The following is a 20,515-nucleotide window of genomic DNA, read 5'->3' as shown; positions in this document are numbered from 1 at the left end:
TATATATGTGTGTGTGTATCTCTGTGTGTTTGCACGTATGTGTGTATGTGTACCATCAGCTTGTTGTATTAGCATGACCCTGCCTGAGGAGCAGCAGCAGAGGCAGCAACAGCAGTTGAGCGAGTGATAAAGAAGTGATGTGTTGTGCAAATCTAAGACTGGCTGTTTATGGTTTTGGGGGGCCTGCAGGAATAACACTTGGGAAAAAAAAAAAAAAAAAACGCCTCAGCTCAGCAGTTTGCCTGTGTTGTGTCTCCATATCTATCAGTATGGCTGTTTGTGCTCGTTGCATGCCCTGCATATGTTGACCATACGTTTCTGGAGCTGCACATCCTCTGCATCTACAGATTTGTCCCTCAGGTGGGATGGGTTAAGGCACACTCCTGTCGTTATTATTACCTCTCTGCATGTCCCACCATTCTGTCTCTGACCCCCCGCACCGATGCCCCACTCCCCTCTCTTTCCCACCTTCCATATTGGGTCTTATCTAAACCGCAGTGCTAGCAGACAGGACAGGCCACTAGCTGATAGTGATTGTTTATCCCACGGTGCAAAATTGCTGATCTGTCTTCTGCTTTTTCCCTGACAGCGAGATGCTCATCTCACTTCCTTCTCCTCCTTCTCTCTCTCTCTCCCCTCAGATACAGATATTGGCACCTATCAGTACTACGATAAAGGAGAGCCAGGTAAATAGTGTTTATATTGGATGTCTGTTTGTGTTTCAGATAAGTTGCGTGTGTCTTGTTTTTGGAATGTGTGTGATTTCCCTATATATAAAGAAGAGCTTTTCACTGCCTGCTGACACACAGATTATTGGTCCAGCGTGATTCGGAGTCTTCCAGCCGCTAACCACACATACACTGGGTACACACAAAGGCTATTAATATGAAGGATTTACACCCTAAAACCTTATATACACATGCACGTACCACACACACAGATTATAGGGTCTCTGCGGTTCTATCTTTTACACTCCCTGTGTTCCTGTTGACCCTGGGGTCCTGCCACGCAGCGATAGGAAAACTAAACTGTTGACTTTCTCCTAGATCACATAGCAAGAAGCCCCATGCAGTCCAGCCTTATTTGGCCCTGAGGCCATGAGGCTCTCCGAATAATCAGGAAGTGCTAAGATCGTTCGCCTGCAGCGCTGCAGTAAAATATGGTCTATATATATTTTTTTTACTAAGTAAATGATGCATCTAACAAAAAAAAATCCTATTTGTCCTTCAGTCCATATGCTGTGCCTCAGAAATTCAATAAAAGGAAGATATTTTAGCACTTGTTGCTATATTGATATAAATAACCCTTGAAAGGTTATTTTATTTCAGTAATTCAATGTTTTAAGAAAAGTTAAAGGGGCAGTTATGAAATTATGCAATTTCATAGCATAATCATGTAGCTATGTTGACGTAAGTTGTTATAAAATGCTGTATATATCAAATATGACTTAAAAATAAATTTTACTTCCTAATTTAACGCCTTGAAATTAGTCCTCTGCCTCTTTAAAGGCTCCGCCTTCAGGAAGACATCCCTTGTTAACCCTTTAACAATGTTTTTACCAACATTTCTCTTAGAAGTAGCTTGTACAATGAGGTCAGCAGATTTGCAGTTACAAAAGGTGTTTCCAAATTGCTACTGGCTAGTCTGAAGGAGTTGAGGGGTGTTATGCGGAGAGAGCTGCTCTGTGTAAAATCTAATTAGTTCACCTTACTTAAAAACATTATGGAAACACATTGCCTCAAAAAAAGTTACTTTTTAAAACTTTAAAATGTTAGTTCGTGCAAGTTTACACAACTCGACTAACTTGATAATTTTGAGCTGCATTAACTTGTGCAATTTGAGTGACCGTAACTTAAGTCAGCTTATTGATTCTGAGTATGTTGTAATAACTTGATCAATAACTAAAACTTAGGTTTTTTTTAGCTAAAAACTAATTATATAAAAAGAAAATGCTTGATTAAAACACTTTTATTTGTTTCTCTGCTCAAACTCTAACAGAAAATATGGAAAACAGTGACAGTTTTTTTCACCTTTTTAAGTAAAATAAACACAATCATATTCAAGGCTGAGTGGGGTGGTCATGACAATGAGGATGCAAATCACTCATGGTGCAGTTTTTTACAAATGTAAATGCTAAAAAATAAATAATACGCGCTCAACTGCCCTGCAAGTGGCTTCATTCTTGATGAATTCACTGCATCGACGAAGCCTTGAAGTCTACGTTTTCGTCTTGAACATCTCAAACTAATTTTTATTTGCTAGTTCTAGCGATGCTGTTGCGTGATTTAAGTATTACAAATCTAAAATAACTTGACACATGTTGTTTAGCTGTACATAATGTAAATAGCTAAGACAAACTGACTTTATAAGTTGTATGCAAATAAGGTATGTGGTCCAGATTTTTTTTCATGATTTTCATTCTAAAGCTGAAGTGTTACAGTGATGTAAAGCAGGGTTTCTCAACTCCGGTCCTCACGCCCCCCTACTCTGCATGTTTTAGATGTGCGTCTATTCCAGAACAGCTGATTCAAATGATTGCATGATCATCAAGTACTGCAGAAGCCTGTTAATCACCCAGATATACAATTCAGGTGTGTGGCAGAAAGGAAATGCCTAAAACATGCAGGACAGGCAAGCGGTGAGGACCAGGGTTGAGAAACACTGATGTAAAGTGTTCAATATTTCCCTCTGAAATGTAGTGAGGGGAGAAGTAGAAAGTGACATGAAAAGGGAGGAAAAACTCAAGTAAAACACTTTGTTAAAATGCAGAAAAAAAGCTCAATTATCAAATACTTATTACTCTTTCTAATTGAACCCATCTCAATTAGAGGGAGTTGGTGAGAAATTTGATGAAACTGATTCAAGACTACTTACTATTTTCAATCAAATACAATGTTTGCATTTACAGTGAAGCTTGGAAACTGCAAAACTCCTTCGAGGATCTTTTGTCCTGTGCTGTGTGACATCCAGGAGTTTTGCACATCTGAATGGTTGCCAGCTTTAGTTTCTTGATTATTATAGCTTGCTGCTAATAATGATAACAATATCCAAACTTCAGCTTCTTGGAAAATTGGAATATGGACTACATAATTTTGAAAACCACTGACAATTTCCACAAAAAGTGCAAGCCACTAAATGTCATCACTAACCAAGCTGGTCATGTAAAAGGTGCCATATTCACACTTATTAATGGGAAACTCCAATGAAAAGGCTTCTTTCATTCTTTTCTCTTTCTTTGGTTCTGTCGTTTCTTTATTTCTTCAAATCCATATAACTAAATGTATTTATTTATCTTGTAAAAATGTGACTAGAACTAGACTAGACTAGAACTGAGATTTTAGCATCCATATTTACATTAAATAATCATACATCAATGATTTGTTTTCTTATTTTTCCATTAAAATGATAAAATTTCAATTAGTTATTTGATGTACTGTTAAATTAAAAAAAATACTATGATTGAGCCCTTTTTTCATTCATTTTTGTTTATTTTCTACAATGCTTTCTCCATTTTTCAGGAAATATTTAGTCTTTCAAGCAGTTTCTTCTCTTTTTAAGTGTTTCTTTAGTATTTTTCTCGTCCTGTGTACAGTAAGTCCCCCTGCCTTGTCCTCTCTTTTACTATCGTCGCAGGCCTCTCTCGTTCCTCTCATCTTAGAAGCTGCCTTCTCTTTTCATTCCAATCTTCAGTGGAGAGACGGCGCTTCTTCCTCCCAAATCCTTTCATTTGGAGGATTACTAAAGTGTAGCTTGATATCAGAGCAGAGGGAGGAGAGAAGGAGGGAGGGAGAAGAGGCAGAGCAGGGTAGCCAAATCCCAATCCAGAAGCATCATAACACTCATATAGCAGTGTATTGATAGCCCAGGTTAGGAGTTGGCTTCACTTTCAGCACTTTACCAAATTACAGAAAATCTGTGTGAATTTTAACAACAGTTGACTTTAACAAATTAAATATAAAAAAGAAAAAGCTGTAAAGTAAATTTAACTAAGGCATCTTTTCTATTCACTCTAGAGAACCTTTTGTTAAATGTTTTGCAGGTGTTTTTGGTTTAATTTAGTGTAAAGGTATTTTATGTTTGTTTCCTTTTAGATCATAGTGCTTAAGAAAGCTTCCAAAGGAGACATTTCTTCAATTTTTTTCAATAGATTGATACTTAATTTCATAGATTTTCTGTCATCTCTGATTCAGCAACTGATCTGATCTTATACAAGTCTAAAGCAGGGATGTCCAAAGTGCGCTTCGGGAGCCGTTTGGGGGAACTCTGAGTGATCTTTTGTGGCCCAGGACTACAATGACAGTTCATGCAGATAGACCCTCCTTTTACCTTCCATGATGACATTTTCACAAATACATAAATAAAGTTTGGATCAACACAAAATATTTCTGCCTTATTAACAAGATTTCTGAATGCATTCTAATTGTATAGTAAATAGAAGCACAAACATTAACTGTTTATTCAAAAGCTAACTCCATTAACATAGAAGGCGCTTCAGAAAAAAGAATAACTCATGTCATTTTTGACCATTTTGTTTGTTTTAAGAAAAATAAATTAGATTTAGTCTATTATTGACTAATAAGGAACAGGAAATGTTTTTTTAACTATATATTTATTTAGAAGTTTTGATAATATAATATAAAAGAAATAATCTAATATCTAATAAAAGCATTAGAGAATTTTGACACTATGCAACAGAAAGAAATAAAGGTGACATTTTTAGCAGTTTTATCTTATTTTAACATTTTGCTTCAAACTAAGAATGAAACAGCCAATGGTTTGCAAGTCTAAGGTTGTACTGTCAGGTTTAACGTTACTTCCACTTCCGTCCACTAGAGGGAGACACAGGCTCATTGGAGCGGCTCCAGGGGGTAGGGGGGGGTCCCCAGCTGCCAGTGCCCACCACCGTCGCCCACCACCCCCTCCACCCCGTTCATCCAGCCCCAGAGCAGGTGCCCATGTCTGGGCCTGTCTGGCCCTTCACCCCCTTATCTGATTAATAGTACTAATCCTGGAGGTGTTCCTGCCTGCCAGAGAGGCCGGCCACCGGGCTGGCCACTTTCATGCTCGGGGGCGGCCCGGCTACGAGGCACAGTTACGGGTTGCACTTTGCCAGAGGTGAACTACCCCCACCCCACTCCCTCCTCCCTTTTGAAACCGAGGGGGGGTGTCGGTCGAGCCGCAGCTTAGCTTTCTGTGTTTTTATTTAGCTACATCCAAATAGAAAACCCAGACCCATTCTTTATCTTCTTCTTTAAATGTATAAATCACTTGGCCTTTCTCTTCCTCCCCTCCAGCCAATCCCCTGGAGCATCACTACTACAATGAGAAATTCCAGTTCTGTGAAGGTAAGTTCACAAAGAAGCAATTCGCAAAACAATCAATTTACTCCACATATCCACTACGTTTGTGTACGTTCGGACTCTAAATTGTCGACCATCTTCCAGAAATCGGTCACTGAACTGTCCTCCTCTCCCTCTCTCTGTTTGTATTTCACTCAGTAGTGAAATACAAACAGCCTTATCAGAAGACAAACACTCATCCCCCTGCCCTCGCCTCACCCCCCACCACCCATCTTCCACACTCTCATTTGCATGCATCTGTTTACCTCTTCTTCTTTTTAATAGAGCACTCTACTCCTTAATCACTTCTTTCTGTAAAGATGAAATGAGAGACTATAAAATAAACAGATAAGCGTGTGATTGCACCACAGTGAGAGTAGTGGTGCCTCCTTTCCTCTTGAATTTTATATGTATCTGCAGTATATATATGTATATATATATGTGTGTGTATATATATATATATATATGTGTGTGTGTGTGGGGGTGTGTGTGTGTGTGTGCGGGCAGAGGCAGATGCTCAAATTCAATTAACTATTTTTCTTTTTTTTTATATGCATCTTTCTGTCTGTTTAACCTCCAGAGATGGGAGGAAGAGGGCTAGGAAATTAAATGAAAGGGCATTGGTGTGGTACACACGTTGAGAAATGTGCTACAAACTGTGAGGTTGCATTTTAGAGATAACTCAAACACGCCACAAGTCCCCAAGAATAAATATATCCACCTCTCCGCAAAGATCGCTCCGTATGTTTTAAAATTACTCTGTGCTTCCGGTTGAATATTTAGTGAAGAAAAAAAAGATATGCAGCTGTGTTTTATAGATGCTTTTGTGATTTTACTTGGATTACAAACTTGGAGTGAGATTGTCTTACACTGCCAAAACACAGAATCGTTTGGTCTAGTTTCTAGGGCAAATATATGGGTGCACTTGAAATAAGACAAAACTAACTATATATGTAACTTTTCAGCTAGAAATAGGAGATCATTTTAATTCAATAATTCTTTGATATTGACGGAAAAGTGGTGGTTCCACTGGCAGATAACTTCACTTATAACATGGAATAATGAAGTGTACTGGGATATTTGCAGTAGAAACCAGACAAAAGTTACCTGGTAAGACTTTGTGTTTTTACATTCTAGCATGAGTCTCTCTCTGTTACATCCTCAATATTGAGCTAGGAAGACTATTTGCTTTCTTTTTTAATCATCAAACCAAATTGGATATCAGACCAAGAGTATCTGAATAAATATAAAAAGCAGGAATCTTAAGGAAAAAGCTACTGAAATGAATCTATGTGAAAAAGTAACTCAGTGACTGCTTGTCCCGTTCCTCGGTTTGGAATGGCTGATGTCCCTGCAGAGGGATTTAGTTTTATTTTTAATTGCAGAATCGTTTTAATTCAGCCACTTTGGAGGTTTTTTTCATATAAACGACCTGTTTAACTTTGAGTTAGACTTTAACTAGACCACTCCAAAACTCATTTGCTTTTGTAGCCGTATAGAGGCAGTTTTGCTGGTGGGATTTAGACTGTTGCATAACACAAAGGAGTCTGAGCCTTAGGTCACAAACTGATACCAGTAGTGAGCAGAATATATGGTTTTCCCAATTACAGGAAACCCTATGGGTTCTGAAGCTGAAAAACAGCCCCACACCATGACACTACCACCACCACGCACACCACTGCTGCTGGTATTATGTTCTTCATCTGAAAAGCTGGTAATTTCAGACTAGTAGGAAGAAAACCCTCACTTTTCTCTCACGAGTTTCCATACATATTAGTTTTAGAGATAATAAAGTCTTTCTTTGGCAGTTGTTGGACAGTCTGCGTGTTTTTCCGGTCAACGGTGCTTTGGGCCTTGCTTTTCCATGTTGCCAGACAAGTTTAGATTTTTCTTGATTCTACAGGTTTGACAACAAATAGACCTGGATGTGACAAAAAACTAGGCTAATTACGAATAATTTATGATTTGGCAAGGGAGAGATTATAAATCCATATAGAGTCATGCTGGTTTTCCCTTTAATAAAAGAAAATAGTGTTTTGTACCTATTCAAATTATTTTTATCTGATATGAAAATGTGAAAGATGTAAGATGAACACGTTTTGCGAACCACTGCATTTTAAAATGTAATTTAACCTATTCAGTAATACCTTTAAGAAGTTTTAGAAATATGTCTGATTATATAATGCTAAATCTCAAAATACTCCCAGTTAAAGGTTCCATAATTAAGAAAGCTTGTTTTAGTTTACAAGTACCTGATGATAAAACTGAAAATTAACCTTGCCAGTTTTTATAATTTTGTGGTCAGTCGTTTGGTATGAATAATCTGTTGCTTGTCGTTACGTTTTATGGAAACTTTAATGAATTGTAGATTGTGCTTTTCATATTTCTTCTTACATAATCACAGTTTTAAGAAAATAAGGGCTCCTATTGTAAGAAGCTTTGATTCAAAACACCATGTTAATTTACACTCCCCACTACACTCATACTATCGGCACCGATCGTATGTGTGTAGAAAACGTTTATTGCAGTAGCGATGCTGAAAGTATAGAAAAATTGTTTGAATTATGTAGAAATAATTGTTTTTAACAAAAGTATCAGTAGCAACATTATTGGCGTCCCTAAAATTCCTGTAATGCACATCTTGATTAAATCTTTTTTGTGTTTTTATGTAATACTTTTGTTAAGATGATAAGAGTTAATGGTAATTTCTAATGAGTAATCCATAACCCTGTTTTTCTTAGCCTAAAAACCTTTATCTGTCCTACCTTCAGTAATGAACACGTAGGATTTGCTCAACTTTAGTTTAATCGGAAACATGTCCTTCAGTGAAATAAGACTAAGGTTTAGCTTTACGGCAACAAACCCTCCAACTGGGTCTGGCATAAGAGAAATCATGAACATGTGGAGAAGTACCTCAGTATGGTGAAGGATCTGTGATGCTGAGGGCTATTTTGTCTTTCAAAGGCCCAGAGAACCTTGCTGGAGTGCACAGCATCGTGAACTCTTTGAAATACCAGAAAATTTCAAAAGAAAACTCTGCAAGTAAACTTTAAACAAGTTGGCGGCAGAACAATTATGCCTATCAGTACAGAAATGGTTGATATGGAGCAAAATCAGTCTGAGTAGTATCTTGTATAATTATCTTAGCTAATTGCTGCTGGCTAGTCTAAAGGATTTGAATGGGGGGAGTGACGTATGGGGAGAATGTGACTCAAATAGTAATCAATTTGTGTCTGTTCAGAAGACAAAGAAATCAGCTAAACTTCACCTTGAAACCATTTTGATGAATAAAACCAACTAAACCTAAACTATTTCTGCACTCATTGCCCCTTTTTGGTTTCATTGAGACTTTAAAAACTGAACCAGATTTTCATCAGCCTTCATCTTTTCATTCCACATCACCTTTATTCCACCTTTTTATGCTTAAATTGCAACCAAGTTATTAAATTCTTTCCCTACATTCCCCGGGATTCCCAGGGGTGTTGTTTTAAAGAGTATCCCTCTCCTCTGCGATTAAACGATCGGTCACACGATCTCTCCACTCTCCCCTCCGTAGCTCGAGGCTATTCGCGGACCCCCAAGAACCGCCGGCCGGAGAAGCTGCGCAACTCGCTGAAGGAGTTGGAGGTAACCTCACTCCACCTCTCCAAAACCCCACCACCACCACCCCTCTCTCCAGCTTCTTCTTCTTCCTCCCCTCTGGGGATTTTTGCCGTTTTCCCTTTCCGAAACGGCTGATTGATTAACAAATAGGGGCATTCTCTGTCTGCCTTCGCTCTTCCCCCGTCGTCCTCGTTTGTCCTCGTCTCTCCCTCTCTCCTTCTCCTCTCTCATCGCCTCTCTTTCGGCCGACCTCTGTCATCGGACGGGATATTTGAGGGGATCAGGGGGCCACGGACTCCCCCCTCCCCTTTCTTTCCCTTCCTCCCTCCTTCTCTTCCACCTTCCTCATTCACCTCCTTCTCCTGTCTTCCCCTCTGTACTTGTGGCAGTACAGACCTAGCTTTGTTTGTTGGAACCTGTCTGTGGCTGTTATCCACACACACACGCACTCAACCAACCCAACCACCTCCCTCCTCTCACCCGTAACCATTGTCTGAAACCAGAAACACCCAGCACACCTCCTCTCTCTCCAACCTTCTCTCCTCCCATCCAATCACCCCAGCTGGGCCTGGAATGTTGCAGGAATGACTGACCTTACACTCACACACACACGCATACTCACCCACGCACGCACACACACATGCAAGCAAGCAGTGGTTACCTGCATCCGTTCCCCCCTGCCCCCCTGGACCCGCCCCTCGGTTAGCAGGAACTGCTGGAGTGAGCACTTGTCGGGACAGGTATCTACTACCACAAACGGACTGTTTCCCTTTTGTTTTCAGTGTCTCTTTCAAACATTTTCTGGGGTTTTCTATAATTATTGCATTGTTGAAGCAAAGTTCTGTGCCCTCTTTGCCTTACACTTTCTCTATTATGTCCATTCAGGAGCTGCTGCAGAGCAACACCTGCATTCACACCAGATGGAGAAGCAAGTACTGCTGCCAGGTACACACCCTTCCCAGCTCAGCACCTTCTGGGTTCAAGCAGACACACACACACACACACGCACACACACACACACACACACACACACGCATACACACACACACACACACACAGGCACCTGTTAGTGCGCATCAGTGAAAGAGCTAAACTGGACAGTAAAATCATTATTGTAAGCTCATTATGAGAAACTAATATTACAATATTTGAAAACAAAAAGTCAAAAACCTTAAAAGCAAATCTGATCTTTTTTTTATTTTAATCTCGTGATAGATTTTTAAGCCACCCTGCAGAAAACATACATCTTACCTAGTTCATTACCTTTAACTAGGATATTCATTATGACAAGCCAAACATTTAAAAGCATTGCACCAAAATAAACTGGGATACAGTGAACCCTCGCTATAACGTGCTTCACCTTTCGCGGTCTCGCTACTTTGCGGATTTTTTTGTGCAGTTTTTTTCACAGTGCCTTATGTTCTGCATCCTGATTGGCTAAACAGTCTCCAAGCTCCTTCTCTACCTATGTGCTAATAACGTTACGGTATTTAAATATAAGTAATACAGATTGGTCATTCAGGAGATGAAAGCTGAAAACTTTGAATGCCTGCTGGAAACAACTGTGGCCAGAGGCAGCGCAAAACCCGACCGGAGGCTCGCTTGACGAGATCCGTTGCTCTGCCGTAGATACAGCTGTGAATCTCTCGGGGCAGGTTGGAGGAGACGCTTTAATGACACGACTCTGGATCACATTAAGGCCCGATTGATGAGCACAGACATCCGCTGACCTGAAAACAGGCTTTTTTCTTTGTTTTCAATGTAGAGTATTTAATTATGCTGTATAATAATAATAATAATAATAATAATAATAATAATTGTAAAAACTAAAGGTAACTCTACTTCGCAGATTTCACTTATTGCGGGTTATTTTCAAAACGTAACCCCTGCGAAAAACGAGGGATCACTGTAAACGTTAACCTGTCAGCTGCATTGTGATGTATGCAGATGATGTTGAGCAATGGAGTGCTGGTGACTGTCACCCTCAAAGGACCTCAACTCGATCAAGTGTGTGTAGACCGCACGTTAGTGGGTCGACTTCCTGCCAACACTGTGACTGATGGTGAGTTGTACTGTGATTAAGAGTTTCTCATTTATTTATCACTATTAACCTACTTATTTCCATCCCAAGTCCACAATGAACCAAATAAAACCCAGAATTCGAAGATGGAATCAAATTCAGTCTTAGCTCGTGATAAATACAGTTTTACCTATTACTGCAGTACAGTCCAGCCTTACAGCTCAGTTTCCTACAAAAACTCACTTAAGGCTAATAGATAAAATGATGGTAGACATAAACGGTTAAAAGTCTTGAGATACTATTACACTGAAAGCGAAAGCTTTACTTTCTCTCAGCCGCTGAGAAAATGTTGCAGAGTAAATTGGAAAAATATCCAGAAAATCCTGCCAAGAGAAAGTATTGTGGTTGTGAATCTGCTAATCTCACCTGTTCTTATTGAAAAGTTGTTGCAACATTTGATTTAAAAAATGACAATTTTTTGATAGATTCTCCAACAACAATGAAACAAGATTGTTGATGTTACCCTTCAATGGACTGAAGAATGTCGATGACTAATGGCTTTTCCTATACTGCTGTCCTGAATCTCAACTTAAGACTAAAATGATTCACCCAATAATTCTGAATGTACACTGCAAACACAAAATCTTACCAAGTATTTTTGGTCTAGTTTCTAGTGCAAATATCTTGGTAATCTTGAATTAAGACAAAACTAACTTACAAGTTACTTTTCAGCAAGTTATAAGAACTTGTTTTTAGTCAATAATTCCTTAATATTGATGAAAAAGTACTTGCTCTATTGGCAAATTATTTCACATATAGCAGTACATTTTTCCCTTATTATAAGTGAAATAATCTGCCAACAGGTCAATATTAAGGAAATATTTACCTAAAATAAGCTCCTACATCTTGCTGAAAAGTTATTTATTAGTTAGTTTTATTCCAAGTCAACTAAGATATTTGCATTAGAAACTAGAGCAAAGATGCTTGATAAGATTTTGTGTTTGTGCAGTGTAGAATCACTTTAATAAATTCTCAAGCTTTTAGTTTTTAGCAATGTATTTCAGCTTTCAGTTTTTATGCTCCACTTATCTGGAAAAATTGTAGAAATATTCTACAATTGGGACATTAAATTTGTAGATAATGCACAGTTCTTTTTATTTTCTCTAAAATTGAGTTATTATATGTCCTTATTTGTCAGAATGCTCTTATGTATTTCAATACTTTTTTGGCTTTTTTGGGGGGGTTTTAATTCAAACGTTTGGTGTTTAAAAATCATCATCATCCGCTCGGTTTCTCTCGCCCCGTCGGTGCTGACTGTTTGCCTACTCCTGCGCTCCCTGTGCATGCACTTCCACATCCACCACACACTACCCCACACTCTGTCACGCAGTCGCTCTCTCACACAGGCGGCGCCTCGCACCATAACAGGTGCCACAGGTGAGCCAGGCGGCTCTTGCTAGCTAATTGCGGGCAAATCCTTTTGTGCTGCGTGTGTCCAGGGGCCTTCCCTTAAGAGCATCCATCAGTGTTTTTCCCTCCATCGCGCGTTACTCCAGGGAGTGCCGTGCACCCCCCACCTCACCTTCCCCTTGCTCTGGGCTCCCTCACTCTGCAGACCTGGCAGGAGAGAATAAGAGGCTGTGGACAACGGCCCAAATCTGCTAATTATTTCTTTCTTTCTGTATCAATTATTTGTTCATAACACCGCCCTCCCCACTTCCGCCTGGGGTCTCGAGACACTTGATAAAGCCCCCACAGTGCACACATAGCACACCCGTGTAATTACATACACACACATCCTTTTTCCCTTTTGCATAGGCCAACAAACACTTACTGTATGTCCACTTGCATTTACACACCTAAAAGAAAAAGACTTGCACACACTCAGGTACACACTCGCCTCCCACTGTGCTTCATTCAAAGCCTCAGAGGGCACTAATTATTAGAGTAATGGTTGTGAGAGGGTGGGTTCCGGGGATTTTGTGTACATGTGCGTGTGTGTGTTGTGCGGGATGGGGTGCGGGGGGGTTGCAGTCAGATTGGGGTTCTCACATCTGCCACTTGTTAAATTAGGCTGAGACAATTAACAGCAGAGAGCCAGACCAGATCGCAACGTCCAACACATTTATCATTACTGGAACCGTTTACAATATCAACTGAGTTGTGATCCCTGTATACGTGTGTGTGTGTGTGTGTGTGTGTGTGTGCGTGCGTGTGTGGGGGGGGGTGTGCGTGTGTGTGCGCGTGTGTGGGGGTGTGTGTGTGTGTGTGCGTGTGCGTGCGAGGGTATGTGTGTGTGTGTGTGTGTGTGTGTGTGTGTGTGTGTGTGCGTGTGCGTGCGTGCGCATGTGTGTGTGTGCGTGCGTGTGTGTGCGTGCGCGTGTGTGGGTGTTTGAGTGGTTATGCCTAGTAGTGTAGAACTTTCATTATTCAAATTTGAATTTACAATATTTTCAACTAGCAAACATAAAAGATAATATCCGTCAAGTTAGTTTTGACCTTGTTGACAAAGTTCAGGATTGTAGCTGAGAGAGGAGACTTATTAAGATGTAAATCTAAAATATTTCAGTCGAGATGCACCGATCCCATTTTTTTGTATCAGTCAAGATACAAAAAAAAAATTATGTCAGTTCAGTTATTCAGAATGCAGAGTAGAGTGAATTCCTATTAGTGTATATGGAGCTCATCTGTTTGCATTTACAATTTAAAATGGTTGAAGCTGTTTGGCATGGAAGTTTTTAAATAATTTAATTGGATAAAAAGAAATTTCAAAACCGACTCAGACCTTAAAATTATTATTTTAAAGGGGAAGTATTAAGTGTTTTCCAGGCACATAGTGCCAGCACTATTAAGTAACTATGTTCCTTCAGTTTTTATAAAAATGCTACATATATCAAATATGACGTAAAAGGAATTTGACTTCATAATTTAATGCCATGAAAATGAGTCTCTGTCTCTTTAAGAAACTCCTGATCTTTCTGAAATTTTGTTTTCGGGAAGTCATCCCAACAGCGCTCCTCTAATAACCCCAAACCAATGTTTTTACCAGCCTTGTACTGGGAAGTAGCTCATATAATGATGAACAGTTCCACTTGATGGTTGCTAATTGCTGCTAGTCTGAAGGAGTGGGGGAGGCCTGGGGGAGGGCTAATCTGTGAAGTGGAAACTTGGAAGCTCCGAAACTGCAGCTCCAGTGGAGCTAGGTCCAACCAGGCATTTTGCACACCTGAATGTTTGTCATGGAGATTTAAGGGTTTCTTAAACATGCCTAGAAGAATCAAGGGCAACACTGAAGGTATGTTTTTGATTAGGGAATAACAACATAAAATGATGTAAAGCTCAAAAAAGTTGATTTCACATAGTACTGCTCCTTTAATGTTTTAACTGAAAAAAAAAACTTGTAATTTTCTGTCATATCTGTTGCTGACATAATTTAGAAATTTTGCATTTATTGATTTACTTTCAACTGACTAAGCGTCACAGTTGTAGCTGAATTTGAAATTAGGCTACAACATGATTTGCAATGGCAATTTATTTTCAACTTTGTAAAGCGGAAAGAGGTTGTGAGTTTTTGGATAAAGAAGAAAATCCCTTTTTCTCCAATTTGCACGGATTCAACCAAACTACAGACCGGTTTCTTTTTTCTATTTTTTTTAAAGGTTGAAAGAAAAAAGCCAGTCGGTTTTCTTTTTCTTTTATTTTCTTTTTGGAAGTCTCACTGTTTGCTGTTCTGGTTTAAACTTTGCAACCTAGAGGCCAGTTTAACCCTGTTGGAACAACGAGCTCCGATTGCATCACACTGAGCGGCAGATTACCAATATTCTACCGTATCAAAGTATTACAGGTTTCCATTGGCCGACGGCTGGGCCAAGTTGAGCATATGCTGCACGATTAAGCATCCTTAAGTGATTTTTCATAGCAGGTTTCATTTCCCCATGTTTAAATGTGCTTTGCTTAAGCCCATTGGCCTCTTATGTCAACATGCTGCAGAGGAGATGGCATTAAATGGATTTAGGGGGCTCTGTGTGCGTGTGTGGTTTTGTCTGTGTGTGCGTGATGAGATTGCTCTTTGCATTTGACTGGATGCATTTTGTGCATGTGTTGGTGTGAGTGAATGTGCATACATAAAATATTGTTGCAGACCTCCAAGTGTAAATGCTTATCTAGCTTTCTGCCCATGTGACTACATACACACCACAACGAGCTCCTTCAGCGTGTGTGCGTGTGTGTGTGAGTCTGGGAGCTGTTCGTGGACGGGTCACGCAATTCTGGCCCCTAATGCCAAATCAGCCACCTGGTCCCCAGATTGGACCTCGGCCTGGTTTGGAAAAGAATGGGATTATGCTTAATCCCGTTTATAGACACCCACGGAGATCAATACTAAACTGCATTTAACTTGATTCGTCTGTAATCTATCACAAAGACGCTTACTATTGCATTAAATGTTGTTTCTAAAAGCTAAGGCTCGTTAATGGCCGTATGTTTTTTGTTTTTTTTTTGTAACGGTTTAGCTTTGAACCAGTTCTTTACTGTATAATCCAACTGACAGACTCTGTTGACCTGATTTAAGATGCTAGTTTTTTTTTTATGTTTTTTTTTTTCAAGCCATGTTTGCTTTACTCTCTTGAAAATTAGCATATTAATTCGAAAATTTCCACACAACAGGATGATTCGAAGCGCAATCCCGCCAATATCCTCCTGTTTATAAATACACACGGCACGGTTAATTGCCGGTTAGATGTTTAAATCTCGGGGTGCAGCCTCACCCGTTCAACTCAAAGCAGGATTTCTGAGAGACATGTGTAGCAACCCCCTTCTCACCCCTCCCCTCTTTTCCATTTAATTGGTTTCATAAACAGATTAATTTGAAGGAGAGGGTGGGGTACGCAGGGGGGGCTTAATTGGTAATCAGCGTTTCCATGCAGCTCCAGAAAGAGTTGAACAGGATCAAGTGTGTTCTTCTACTGTTTAAAAGTGTGTATTTTACAAAGAACACTGGAAAAAAGTTGGAGAGGAAGGAGGAAAAAATGTGTATAAAGGAAGCAGAAAAAGTAAATGTTGGACACCGAACACTAACTGAACAGTGTAAAGGTAACCAGAAAAATATTTATTAAAAAAACAAGCAAACACAGGGATCAAATCTGACCTAGAAGAAAGCCATAAGAGGTCATGTGCTGCAGAAGCTCTACCCAGATTAAACAAAAAAAAACTTTTTTGGCCTATATTCTCAATAATTTGAGCCAAAACTAACACCACACTTAACCTCAAGTGCTCAGTGGTGGTGGCCACATCATGCTGTGGGTATTCTTCTATTCAGCAAGAACAGGCAAGTTAGTCAGAGTCGATAAATACAAGGCAGTCTTTGAAGAGCACCTGTTGGGGGCTGAAAAAGACTTTAGACTTGGGCAGAGACTCACTTTAAAAATGGAAAGTGACTCTTAGATATTCAGTGGCAACTGCGATGTAATGATTTCGATCAAAGCATATCTAGGTGTTAGAATGCCCCAGGTCAAGTTCAAGTTTATTTGTATGGCACATTTCAGCAACGAGGCAGTTCGAAGTACTTTATGCCGTAAAAACATAATACAGTAACCATTCATGAAACGAGCGATAAACATTACATTTTATCAAATGCCATCATCAAAACCACTAAGCAAATACACATCAAGTATGTTGATCAGTGTTCCAGTTGTTATTAATCAAAGGCAGTTATAAACGTGGGATTTTAGCCTTCATTTAAAGGATCTCCGTGTTTTGGAGGTTTTGCAGTTTCCTGGAAGTTTGTTCCAGATTTGTGGTGCATAGAAGATGAATGCTCCATCTCCATGTTTGGTTCTGGATGCAGAGCAGAACCAGAACCAAAAGACCTGAGAAGTCTTGAAGGTTGATACAACATCAAGTCTTTAATGTATGTTGATGCTAAACTGTTCTGTGATTGATAAACTGTCAGAAGTCGATGTCCAGACCTAAATCCAATTGGTAAACGTTGATGTAACTTGAAGATTTTACCATTCTGATTGAGGTCAAGCTGCTTAGTAGTGAAGAATTTCCAAATATTTCTGTTTTTAGAAGAAAACATATTAAAACTGTAAGCCAAAAGACTTACAGTGGTAACTTTAGTGAAAAGTATTTCTACAAAGTATTTTTGAAACAAGGTGTCAGGTTGCCATAGCATCCACTACATTGTAATATTATTGCAATAATACCTAAACAAAGCAAAAAGGACGAGCTATAAATTTAAAGTTTTTCGATATGGATGGATTATTTATATTATCTTTGTTTTTAACCAATAAATATGAAAGTATTTATTAATTCTCAGTAACTGACTGTGCCAGGCGATCTTATGGTTTCTTTAAGTGTCCTCTCTGCTGTTTAAAGCTGCTGTTGTCCTTTCAGTTTAGGGTTGTGATACTGAGTGTGGTGATGTCATTTCCAGCGGTGCTGAGCGATCGACTGGTTCTGCTGTCTTTCTTGGAGCAGAGCCAGGTCGCCGGCGTCTACCTGAACAAGAAGAGCCAGGATTCCCTGGAGACTGGCAGGCGAACAGACAAACTCTCATCTTCTGAAATCAAGGTACAGAAGGCCGCATTGATGTGTGTGCGCGCGTGTGTGTATGTTTTCAGGTTGAATTTAGCGAGCATAAAAGAGGAGGAGAAATCCAATGAGACAAAAAGGAAAGGTGTCATGTTTTTGTTCTCTATCCTTGGGCAATTTTTTTTCTTCATTTCACCTGATCTCCAACACCCTCAAGTTTTCTTTTGGATTACTATCACATGAAATCAGGTCATGTTTCTCAAAAACATTAAACATCTGATAAGTGGCAGTAGTTTAAATTTGGGTGCTGAATACATATTGTTTCATTTATATAGAGTAGAATTGGATGAACTAACAAACCATCTAACTACTTTAGAGTTGGAGTTAGATACTCTTAGAATTAGTTGACTCAAACTTTTCCCAATTTTGTCTACGCAATTTCTGAGATTAATCTCAAACTTTCTGAATTTCAAGTCAACAAGTTTGGGAGATTGAAACTCAGAAATGTACATTTGTACAATTTCTGAGATTAATTTCAAAAAATTTTGTTTTGGCAGAAATGTACTTCCTCCTTTTTTTCTATGTACAGTGGACCTAAAACGCTGTCTTATTAATCATACTTTCAACTTCTAAAGAAAGAGTTAAATTGCTTCCTTACCTATTTAAAACCAAACAGCTAAGAAACGGCTCATTGGGTGTAAACTTAGTACACAGTCACTCTTGCAAAAATGTCATTTTTAGACAGAACAACCAGTTTGAGACCAGATGCAGTTTAATATTGAGCTTGATGAATATTTATATTTTGATATGCCTTCTTCAACTCTCTCATGTATGTATTTCACTCTGGTCTGGATTGACTTTAATAGATGCTGGTAATAGATCTGATCAAGAGCAGCCCTCCTCTTCCCTAAAAACAGTCTCCTCCCTCTGTAGCTCCTAACAGCTAAACCAGGCATTATCACATTACTGCCAGGCCCTTTTCGTCAAGGTGTGTGTGTGGAAGACGCGCGCCAACTGCCACGACTGCGTGTGTGCGTCAATGCAATCGTTCCCGCCGAGCGTCTGTTTCCAGAAGCAGAGTCCTGATAAGGCGCCACCTTCATCACCAGCACCACTCCATTCTGCACACCCCTGCGCACCAGTGTCAACGCACACGCACACACATACATGTAACCTGCAACATGCACACATGTGAGCGCGGAAACACTCTTCATCCCACCCTCCACCGACAAACACACACACACACCCACGCACAAACACATTGCCCTGGTCCAGTGGGCTAAGCTGGAAAAGGGAGAGTAGGGGGGGCTAAACTAATCCGGCCCACAGAAAGTGGTTTTTGATTATTGCTGACCAGCAAACGCCAGCAGAAAAAAAAAAAAAATTGAAGAGCAAGGAGATGGGTGGGGACGGAGGGGGGCATGCGGGTGGTACAGATAGAGTGTGTTATTAACCCAGTGATTTTTAGATATTTTTTTCCCCTTCTTTTTCATTTCTAATCTGTCAGTGATCTCCTGTTCAGCTGTTCGGGGAAAAACTATTTGTTCCCTTTATCATCACATGTACTTCCATCATTCACAGGCATATTTTGTGTCCAAAGAAAATTCTGCCCCCCTCAGGGAGCAAGGAGGGCAGACATGGACCGCTGCATCTCAAATCTTCTCTACTCATACAAGGCAGCGCACTGATTCCTGCAAGTTCTTAGGCTTTTAACCCCTTTTCTGTGCTGATACATTCATTTGTAAAGAGATATTTCCATATTCCTCCTCCTGACAACATGCATCTTTGGTGCCAGTTTAATGTGAACAGTAACATTTGTTTAGTCAATTATCCATTTATTATATATTCAAAAAATTAAATTGATCCAAGATCCCTTTTCTCCATGTTTGCTTTTTGTATTTTCTGTTCATTTTTCCAGCCATGTTCAAACTCCAGTCTTATCTTTTTTTTTTCAAACACATTTTCCTCATTCCTCATTATCACTCTTCATTACTCCAAGAAAAACAAAGTACCACTATGTGCTGCAAAAACACAAACTTTTACCATTGTCTAGTTTCTAGTGCAAATATCTTAGTACACTTGAAATAAGGCAAAGCTAACGCATAACTAACTTTTCAGCAAGATATGGGAGCTTGTTTTAAGTCAAGAATTTATTGACATTGATTTAAAAAAATTGTAGTTTCACTAGCTGATTATTTAACTTGGGAAACACGTCTTCTAGCCTGTGGAGCTAGAACCTTTTCCTCAATTTTAAGAAGTTATTTGCTTAAAAGAAAGTCTTGTATCATACTGAAAAGTTTCTTTTATGTTAGTTTTGTCTTATTTCAAGTGTACTGAAATGTGAACTAGAAAGTAGAAAAAAATACTTAGTAAGATTTAGTAAGTTTTTGCAGTGTGCAGAATGCCATCAGGTTGCTCTGACAACGCCACTCTTCGGTGTGGACGGTCTTGCGGAGAGAAGCCTCCAATTAGCAGTTTTCAGCATCAGTGAGATGTTTTCGATTCAGTTCTGAGAGAAAACATAAAAAGTCATAAATAACACAGTTATGAAATAGAGAAGAAACACTTTTCCAAATCAAATTATTTTCTGTATGAAACTTTTTAAACTAGTATTTATAGTAGGTAATATGTGTATCATGTGTGTTAGAACAAAGTAACTAAACTTACTGTATCTTCTTGATCTGCAAATGGCACAGAAGACAGTAAATAACATCAGAACAAAGCTTGTGCATAAACAAGAGGTGTCACTACATCATGAACAGCAGGTCTGTGTCTGGTGTATTTTTGGATAAAACATGTCTGTTCTTCATTCAGTGAAGTTCCTTGCAGTGGGGAGAGTATCCAGGCATTTTACTTGAATAGCAACAGTTCATAACAGTATTACTCAAGTAAAAGTAAAAACGTCAAAAATACTCCTAAACATTTTTTTTGCGTTGATGTATGTAGTTACTATTCATCTGCTGCACATTATTGTTACAATAACGCTGTACATGATATCAGTACTGCAAAGAATCCCTTC

At 39.3% G+C, this 20,515-nt stretch overlaps 1 protein-coding gene across 4 annotated transcripts in view; it reads left to right on the top strand.

Annotated features, from left to right (window-relative positions):
- The window catches only part of wdpcp (WD repeat containing planar cell polarity effector), an 87,016-nt gene that overhangs the window by 24,866 nt on the left and 41,635 nt on the right, over nt 1–20,515 (top strand). For 3 of the 4 annotated variants that reach the window (XM_008428892.2, XM_017309196.1, XM_017309197.1), the window contains 6 exons: nt 642–686; nt 5,295–5,345; nt 8,896–8,966; nt 9,828–9,887; nt 10,890–11,004; nt 17,399–17,535. In XM_008428892.2, coding sequence (XP_008427114.1) covers nt 642–686; nt 5,295–5,345; nt 8,896–8,966; nt 9,828–9,887; nt 10,890–11,004; nt 17,399–17,535 — 479 coding nt within the window. Of the gene's footprint in view, nt 1–641; nt 687–5,294; nt 5,346–8,895; nt 8,967–9,090; nt 9,683–9,827; nt 9,888–10,889; nt 11,005–17,398; nt 17,536–20,515 lie in introns of those variants that run through there. The other variant, XM_017309198.1, reaches the window with a different exon arrangement.

The sequence above is a fragment of the Poecilia reticulata genome, linkage group LG15 (genome assembly GCF_000633615.1).
Source record: "Poecilia reticulata strain Guanapo linkage group LG15, Guppy_female_1.0+MT, whole genome shotgun sequence".
Taxonomy (NCBI): Eukaryota; Metazoa; Chordata; class Actinopteri; order Cyprinodontiformes; family Poeciliidae; genus Poecilia; species Poecilia reticulata.
The sequence above is the reverse complement of the archived record's forward strand: the minus strand, read 5'-3'. Positions and strand labels throughout refer to the sequence as shown.